The sequence below is a fragment of the Notolepis coatsorum genome (assembly GCF_963971535.1).
Source record: "Notolepis coatsorum genome assembly, chromosome: 13".
Lineage (NCBI taxonomy): Eukaryota > Metazoa > Chordata > Actinopteri > Aulopiformes > Paralepididae > Notolepis > Notolepis coatsorum.
In genome coordinates, this window is record NC_140177.1 from 53,555,396 (window position 1) to 53,565,657 (window position 10,262).

The 10,262-nt window shown below is 40.4% G+C and overlaps 1 protein-coding gene across 1 annotated transcript; it reads left to right on the forward strand.

The window, feature by feature from the left end:
• Positions 1–193: 193 nt before the first annotated feature.
• Positions 194–5,033, forward strand: exosc4 (exosome component 4). Its single transcript, XM_084328012.1, has 3 exons — positions 194–425; positions 3,984–4,190; positions 4,544–5,033. The coding sequence occupies exons 1-3, from the start codon at positions 255–257 to the stop codon at positions 4,901–4,903; spliced, it is 738 nt and encodes a 245-aa protein (XP_084184138.1). The 5' UTR covers positions 194–254; the 3' UTR covers positions 4,904–5,033.
• Positions 5,034–10,262: the final 5,229 nt, after the last annotated feature.

The window sequence follows — 10,262 nt, forward strand, 5'->3', positions numbered from 1 at the left end:
TCTAATTTACCAGCTTTAACATTTATACATGTACAGAATAACTTAAATACCTCTTATTTACTGCTATTATGTAATACGGACGTTACTGTTTTGAATGTCACTTGGTCATTATTTAATCAAATCGCGACAGAACTGAAGCGCTAGTGCAGTTTGGTTCTTTTGACTACCCGTAGTTGCTCCCGGCGTAATGGCGTATGGGTAATGTAGTATAGTTGACACGAGGGTTTTTCAGCTCGTACACAGATCACAGAAACATGGCAGGTATTGAATTGCTATCCGATCAGGGATACCGTTTGGATGGCAGGAAAGCGACTGAACTGCGGAAAGTACAAGCTCGTATGGGTGTATTTGCCCAAGCTGATGGCTCTGCATACATAGAGCAGGGCAATACGAAAGCCCTCGCTGTTGTGTATGGCCCACATGAAGTAAGTTGACGTTTTAGCTAGCTAGCTATATTCGCTAAGTGTTCGCTAATATTGTAAATATATCATATGTATGCTTCCCTTCATTCATAGATAAGGTGTAGACTTATGCTGAAATGCTTTCTTCAAATCAACTATCAGGATAGCCCTACCCCCCTTTGGTCTGGGAGACGACCAAAGCCAACGGGTCCTGTATCAGGACTACTAGTAGTACTACTAGTTCTGACTGGCTTTGAATGCACAATGTGACAGTTTTTAGTCCAAATAATAACTGGCGGGAATTGTGCTGCAAATTTAATAGACAAAGCAAGCATTCAAGTATTATTTGTGAATGGACTGCTTAATAAAGGGACGGTAAAGGTGGCCCTTGATGTTTAGTCCCACTGCCTCGTGCAGTATAGCCCCTTTCGTGACTGTGATGCACGCCAACAAGGTTTGGCCGAGTGATTGATTGATTTGAAAACTTTATTAACAGATTGCAGAATGGGTACAATACAGTACAGCTGACGGCTCAATACACACAATTGTTAAGGGGATGCAGACCAGAGAAAGACTTTCGTCTTTATCACATTCTTGTTCATTTCATAACATTTTCATACGATTTGTTTTGAAAATATTGAGGCCAACATGGCATTTCACTATTTCGAATGCCTTTCTGGTGATTCTAAGGCGAGATATGATTCAAAGAAGGGGAGCATGTCTATGTTCCCCGGGTCCTATGTTCCCCGGGTTCTATTTTCCCCGCTTTGATTGATTGATAGATTGAACATTTTAGACCACCAGCCCTGATTCCAAACTCTAACCTTAACCAGTTCGAACGAGGGCCTAAGCTTAACCGTTCGAAACAAGGCGGACATTAATAATTAATAAAATAATAAAAACTTATAAAATGTTCAATCTATTAACACTTTGGCTGCCAGGAGCCGTGTTAAAGCGTCATTCCCGGCCATGCTCAAGTTGCCGAGGATGCTTTACAGCGTCTTTAATATCAATATTTCAAAAATCTGGAATCGGATTAATATTTCCCCTCCGCTGGCCTGAGATCCACCAGGAGGACCTACTGAGCTCTCTGGCGGTTCAGGAGCGCCATCTGGTGGCCGATCGGCGCAATCGCTTAACAGGAAGCGCAGTAGAGGTTTTGCTGGACGGCCGTATTACTTCCGGGCACTCGGTACACTACATGGCGATCGATTGCCAATAACTCGATAAACAACATGATTTGGACGTATATACCATTATACAAGCTGGAGATGGACCGGGTAAATCGCCATCCCATAATGATACAATTTCTACTCTACGATGATCGCCCAACGGCGCGCGGAGACTGGGGTGAGTTTTAGCGTGTAACGTTACCGTCTTCGATACTAACTGCTATTATCAACATTTGACCCACATTAGATGATTGGTATAACGCTGCCCACGGAATTATAAACGCCCCCTCGCCCATCCGGTCAACATCAGATGACGTGTAGTAACTTCTAGAAGTACGTCTAGTTGGAATTTTTTATATCGCGCTGATTGCCATCAAACTGTATTTCATCATCAATATAATGCATTTGGGGCTATATATCACGTTCTGGAGAAAGCTGCAGAAAGAGATGAAAACATACTTATACATTAGACCATACTTTACTATGAATATGTGAATGAAAAAGTTTAACGTTGCTACACAATGAACAATACATATAGGACTTTGAATGGGCCCTAATAATGGCAATGTAGCAATAGAATTTAAAAAGTTATAGCCCTGCAAAGAAGGGGACTTTCTCCATAGACAAATAGAGCTGGCAATCTATGGTATATCATGAATTTAACCCATGGCAGCCAAAGTGTTAATCAATCAAAGCGGGGAACATAGGACCTGGGGAACATAGGGATGATCCCCAAAGAAGCTCCCCCTGATTGACTTGACATACAAAACACATAGACATGGCCATCTCTCGAATACCCAAATTGAAGCTGCTATGTTACGTTTTGTACTAATAACAAAACAAACACAAATCCAAATAGCAAGTTTTATACCATCACGGAGGAAAAAGTGGCTGGCGGCTAACTAGCTCTGGTGTTGTGGTCGTGGTAGCTACATGCTAAGCTAACGTTAATCACATCATATCGAACCGATAGGAGTTTATCTTATCTAATCTTACATGGTGGTACCACGCGTGCCACTACCCGATCAAACATCCACATAAGATTAGATAAGCTCCTATCGGTTCGATATGATGTGATTAACGTTAGCTTAGCATGTAGCTACCACGACCACAACAGCAGAGCGAGTTAGCCGAAAGTTAGCCACAGCCACTTTTTCCTCCGTGATGATATAAAACTTGCGATTTGGATTTCTGTTTTTGTCATTAGTACAACGCGTAACACAGCAGCTCTTTGGCATTGTGAAGGACTGAAGAAAATTCCGCTTGATTGTCTTTAATTTGCCGCTTTAACAATCCGTTTCTGCACTAAATGAACCGTACACAATGTACCAGGCTGGGCAGTTTCCCCCCACGCTGCAGTTGCGTAGCAACAACAGAACAGGCAGGAAGTTGACTTCGAGATGACATACATGACATACAGATAGACAGTACTGCTACATCTAGACATTTGTCATACCAGATTTACAAATACAGTACTGTTTGTGATACAAAAAGAGTCTAAAAAAGAGAGTATATACATTAACGAAGAAACTGTACATTGGAGGAGGTTGGGTAGGTGGGTAACTACATTGGAGGTGGTTGGGTTAGGACATTTACTGTACATTGGAGGGGGGTTTTGTACATTGGAGGGGGCCAGTTTTGAATTGCAGTCTCCTGTAGGTGCTCTTTGAGAGTGGTTTTGAAGGTGGGTAGTGATTCACATTCCTTTACAACTGTGGGTAGGGCGTTCCACATTGATGTGGCATAATTGCAAAACGTGTTTAGTCCCTTGTTTGAGCCAAATCTGGGTTTAACATGATTTGTGGAGCTCCGTTCGTTATACAAGTATCGCAGAGAAATGTCAAAGGTACTCACAGTTGCACGAGGGTCTTGGACAGAGAACAGCAATGGTTTGAAAGCGTAAACATTTAAACATTTTATAAACTGGTCAACACTGCTCAAAACGGCTTTAGCTGCCTGATGCGCCTGTGCTGTGATCACAGCGCATGCACATCAGGCACCCAATGCCGGAAATAAAGCTGTGTTGACCAGTTTATAAAAAATATTTAAAATGTTTATTAGCAACGCCGAGCTTTCAAACCATTGCGATTCTCTGTCCAAGACCCTCGTGCAACTGTGAGTACCTTTGAAATGTATCTGCGATACTTGTATAACGAACGTTTCACGTCGGACCAGTTCTTCAGGGTAAATCTAGGTTGGTTTCCTATTGAGGAGCAAGGATTAACTCGGCCAAACCTTGTTGGCGTGCATCACAGTCACGAAAGGGGCTACGTGCAGTAATGCTTCATCCTTGTGCATGTTGGAGAGAAGGAGCTGCACATCTCGGCCTCTAGCCAGCATGGGCCCCTACATCTTCTATAACTGACGTCGTAAGGCCTGCACTCACTTTCAATCTTTTTGTCACCATCAGGTTAGAAGTTTCCGCAGTAAGACTCGCTACGACAGAGCTGTTATCAACTGCCAGTACAGCATGGCCACCTTCAGCACGGCAGAGAGGAAAAGAAGACCCCACGGGGACAAAAAGTCTACAGAGATGACCCTCCACCTCAAGCAGACGTTTGAAGCCGCCATATTGACCCAGCTTTACCCACGCTCCCAGATAGACATCTATGTCAAGGTTAGTAAACAAATCATTTTAACATCCTCCCAGATAGGTTAGTATTTCAACACTGAGGGCTAGTACCCAGAGATGGTGTGGAGGTTGAGTGTTGGCCTAAGATCGAGTCCCGCTGGGGCCTTCTCTCCTGTGTCGCTTCCATCTCATTCTCAGCCTACCAATCATCTCAATATTGGGGAAATGGTAAGGGGGATGGACTGCCCACTCTCCTTTTTAAGAAAAACCATGGAGGGCTGGCTTTGACTTGGTTCAAATCTGTGCTTCAATGTTTGCATGTAGGTGCCATCTTGGAAGAACAATTAATCAATAATGTATTTTATATTAATTTGTTAACAAATCCACTCTCAAAACAGATTTTGCAGTCAGACGGTGGGAACTACAGTGCGTGCGTGAACGCCGCCACACTGGCAGTGATCGATGCCGGCATCCCCATGCGGGACTATGTATGTGCCTGTACGGTCGGGTTCGTGGACGAGACGCCGTTGGCAGACCTTTGCCACCAGGAGGAGAGCGGAGGAGGGACCTCTTTGGCCTTGGCACTCCTTCCCCGCGGAGGGCAGATTGCTCTCATGCAGATGGATGCCAGGCTACACCAGGACCACCTAGAGACTCTGATGGAGGCCGCCATGACTGCTTGTAAAGGTGTGAGCAAAGTGCTGGACGAGGTTGTGCGACAACATCTCCAAGAAGTGTCTGTGCTGACCGGGGAGTGACGTGGCGTTGCACTTTAAATGATGGGGGATGATTTATACATCTTTTTGTTCATACATTTTTGTTAATTGATCATATCAATTTTGTATATACATTGTGAGATAAACTACAAAATTAAACATCTGGATTTGTCTTTTGTTCTCGTATGCTACTTTTTGCCATTAATTCCTGGAATTGCTCACTAGGGGATACATGATGGTTTTAATATTAGAGTACAAATGGGCTTTTAACCAGATAGTGTAATCTGACAAACTGATTCATGAGTTGATAGATATTCAAAATAAACTTATTTTATAATCAAACAAATAATAAGTTAGATAACCCATTCAAATAAAACATGCAGCAAATTCTCCATAAACGTTTAGGTACGAAAAGGAGTAGGAAGAAGTATACACTTGTGCTCGTCCTACCCTTTTCTATTACTTAGGAGAATTAGCAGACTTGACAGTCGTCATTCATAGTTCTATATGAGCTATAACCTGCTGTTGGCCTGATAGATCAGACGAGAAGAAATGCATTGTGGGTGTTGGTGTTTCCATAGGCTATGTTGACAATAAGAAACACAATGGGTCTCATTCTCGAACGTAGTTACGACAAAATATTTCGTCTTAGCCAGATTTCGGCCTATTTAAGACATATTAGGGCTGGGAGTGGGAGTCCTCAAATTTTCCTGAGATCTTATTTGAGAGCAGATCCAAGAGTACTGAGGAGCACTCTTAAATATGCTCTCAGCCCATGATCAAATCTCATGATTGATTGACTAATTTAAAACTTTATTACAACTTGACAGACTGTGTTCTCATAGTGATTCCTTCATGTTAACGCTACAGGCCTCCTTGGAATTAATTACTTGATCATAATTAAAATAAATATGACAATATTTGTACGATAAGAAATTACGCATTTGATGTCGGAAAAATAAATAATATGGATTCATCTGATCACAGGGCAGCTGGATTAACCATATCTGAACCAGCTATTTTGGACAAATGTATAATTACTTTAATTACTCAGATATTCAAACACAATTATGCAATTATTGTGAAATGATTGAAAATAATTTAATGCCTTCTGTGGAATTTGCATTTCTTATTTGTTACACATCTGATTAATTATATACATTTGAAAGAATGCAGGTCAACATGCAATGTATCCCATTGATTGAAAACTTTATTAACAGATTGCAGAATGGGTACAGTACAGTACAGCTCAATTACATAAGGGGATGCAGACCAGAGAAAGAATTTCGTCTTGTTTACATCAGGGTCCCCCATTTTCAATTCATCATAACATATATGACACACACGACACAGATAGACAGTACTGCTACATCTATACATTTATGACATACCAGATTTGCAAATACAGTACTGTTTGTGATACAAAAAGAGTCCAGAAAAGAGAGTACATTTGACGTAGAAACTGTTGGAGGAGGTTGGAGGGGTGGTAGACTTACACTGTACAAGCAAAACTGTACATTGGAATATTGACAACCATACTTGGTCATTTACTGTACATTGGAGGGGGTTGATATAGCTATAAACCTGCATTCCTTCGAATATAAATTAAACTTATATTGAAATACACTATATAGCCTATACACCAACACTGAAATGACAGTGGATAAATAAATAAGAACTAAAGCTAATCGGTGGAAATAGACTGCATTAATATTCCATAACAAGTCTTGTGTGCGCCTACGAATGAACAGTAGCCTATAGGCTTATTTAAGCATTACATCACGCGCAGGAGTGGTTTGTGAACAATAAACCATGCCTAGGGGTGGTCGTTAGACCCCCCTAGGCATGGTTTATTGTTCACAAATCACGACTGCAAGTGGTGTAAAGCTTTTATACAACTGCCAGATTCATCCAACTTTATTTCTATACAATAAACACACATTAATCGAAGATTTATTGAAAAAACCATCCGCCAGAAAAAGTAGTTCCCACAACTACAAAAAAGACAAGTTGCCTCCATGTGGAAGCAGCTTGAAGTGCATCCAACCAAACTAACACATCCAACTGTGTATTATTGGAATGATTGAGAGAAGTTGCCTCATGTGGAAGCAGCTTGAAGTGCATCCAACCAACTAACACATCCAACTGTGTATTATTGGAATGATTGATTGAAAATTTAATTACCAGATGCAGAATGGGTACAATACAGTACGGCTCAATACACACAATTGTTAAGGGAATGCAGACCTACTTTCCATAGAACTTCATTCTTAGATGCTTCTATATAAAGTAGGTAAAACAAATTAAAACGTTTTCTTTGCCCTATAGGAAAAAAACGTTTTCTTCGCCCTATTCTTTTATTTATTTTTTTAAACCTACTGTAGAGGGCCTAAACTTAACCAGTTGGAAACCAAGCGTACAGTAATAAAATTAGCAATCAATCAATCAATCAACTCAATAGGCCATGCTCACTTAGAACAGTGCAGCACCCAGCTCTCTCAGTCTGACTATCCCCCGCGTTGCAGGCAGAGTGTGTGTGTGTGTGCGTGCGTGCGTGCGTGTGTGTGTGTGTGTGGGGGGGGGGGTGTGGCAGTGGGTGGAGAATAGAGCGAGCGCTGACAGTCGAAAGGAAAAAGAAATTGAAAAAGAATTTGTAAATCAATCAATCAATCCGCGATTTTTCTTTTGTTACAGAATGATTCAAGACCCATCAATTACATCATCCAACATTGTTTAAACGACTAAGACATTCGCTGTGACAGAATCGCTTGATATTTAGTCGTTTAGTCGCTATCAACATATCCATTTGTAAAGATTATTGTCCACCTTCTTGTGATCCGGCGGAGTGATGTGATGTGGTTCGGTTGTGGGCGGGTCCTGGGCCAGCAGCGTGGAATTGTTGCCAATAAAGACGTGTAAAATGACTGTTTCAGCCAATCAGAATCGAGAAATTTGCATGCCGTTGTATAAGGAATAATAAGCCATACTGCTTCATTCATTACGCCCGCCGGCCCGTAGGCTATATATATTATATGTCATTCGAAACCTAGCCGCATTTCTCGGAGACGCTCTCTGATTGGCACTGACTGACGCTAGGTTTTGTAATCACGCAGCTCTCAAAGCACTTCCGCCATTCCATTTCACACAGCTGCGTCAACAGTTGCTTTATAAGGACTGTCGGGGGCGTGGTTTGTATGCAAATGAGCTGAACGGGAACGCGCTTTGGAGTTTACGACAGAATGCCATTCTCCAAGCAGATATCAGATCATATAATTTCTGCAACCGTTTCAGCCACTTAAGACATATCTCCAGCACGTTCAGGACTCAGAGTGTACTTGTCATAGATTATGTCTCAGTGGTTCCAAGATAAGTCTTCCAGAATATATCTTTGAAAAATGTTCGGGAATGAGACCCAATTGATATTACACTGGCCTTATCCTTTTACGTTTCACTTAACTCACTTTCCCCTCAAATTCTCTTAAATATATATGTGTATATATATAAATCTATATCCTGACCTAAACCAATGTCATGGCATATGTCTTATATGTGGTGTTTAGCACTTAATTTGAGCTATTTAAAGTATGTCTAAAATGAAGGCTGCTGATTAAATGTATATTTAAACAGATTGAATGGTGAGAATAAATTGGTCTTATCTGCTTTTTCCAAACACCTCATTTGAGCTATGCCTATTCTATAGCACGTCTGTAATAATGAGCAATATATATATTATCTGAAATATATCTGAGAAACGATCTGGTTATTAAAGTGCCATTCTATCACCATTAAATAGTTAAATGTTTGACTTTAAAAGGACACAATGACTCATTATTTTAGTGATGAGATAGCATGTAAATGTTGTATAAATGTATCAAATCAGAATGGAACTTGTAGGGTGTTGCAGTTCCCTACAAGTCAGAGATATAAATCATATCTTATTCTACTCCATTCATCATGTTCTGATAGTTCATTGCTGAAGTAACAGGTAAGGGTATACCTCACTGACGATAACCTAAACCAGGCGTCACAAGAGGCTATAAGTGCAGGTCAAGTTTAGTTTAGTTTAGTTAGTTAGTTACATTTTCAATCAAATGTCTGTCACTAGACAATAGTTGACTTTGGAGTTTTTGGACAACAATCGACTTCTGGATATTATGAGCTATAACCTGCTGTTGGCCTGACAGATCAGAAATTAGAATAATGCATTATGGGTGTTGGTCTTTCCATAGGCTATGTTGACAATAAGAAACAAATTGATATTACACTGGCCTTATCCTTTAAACGTTTCACTTAACTTACTTTCCCCTCAAATTATCTATATATAAATCTATATAAACCAATGTCATGGCATATGTCTTATATGTGGTGTTTAGCACTTAATTTGAGCTATGCTTAAAGTGTGTCTATAATGAAGGCTGCTGATTAACTGAATTTGCCCTTAAATGTATATTTAAACAGATTGAATGGTGAGAGAATGAATTGGCCTTATCTACTTTTTACAAACACCTCATTTCTATAGCATGTCTGTAATAATGAGAATATATTATCTGAGAAACTATCTGGTTATTAAAGTGTCATTCTATCACCGTTAACATTATTATCTACACTTCCCTGAAATCGTTTAGAGAATGGACAATAACAAATAACATTTCTTATCAATCAAAATAGTTAATTATGAAAAATGTTTGACTTTAAAAGGACACAATTACTATGCCATTACTTTAGTGATGAGATAGCATGTCAAGTTTATGACATAATAAGGATAATTAATATAAGGAAAGCAATTAATGTTGTACAAGTACATAATGTGTCAAATCAGAATGGAACTTGTAGGGTGTTGCAGTTCCCTACAAGTTGGAGATATAAATCTGTAAAGTGTCACAGAACAAGTGACACTCTTGGACAATGACATCCTGAGTCGTTCCTATGTGACCAGTATAATCTTTAAACTGAACTCTGGAGGATAGCTTTATGCTGGCTCTACTTTAAAAACAAATGGAACTGAGCCTTTAAAATCTCCATAAGAAGGGTCTGTTCTTCACAGACCACATGCAGAAGGGAGGCACCCTGAGGAATGTGGGCCCCAGCAAAGGAGATAGGGAGCTGTAATGTTAACCCTTTCGGACGGAAGGGTTGCTGGTTGAAGTCTTGAATCAGAAGAGGAAGGAGAGGAGAGAGACACACACACGCACACACACACAAAGAGAGAGACATAGTGTGAGAGAGAGACACACACAAAGAAAGAGACATAGTGTGAGAGAGAGACACACACACACGCACACACACACAGAGATATAGACAGAGAGACAGACAGAGATGGAGAGAAGGAAAGAGACATAGACAAAGAGAGAGAGACCGAATAGTTGTATGGTATTAGGTAGAACAGGGAATTGAACCCTAT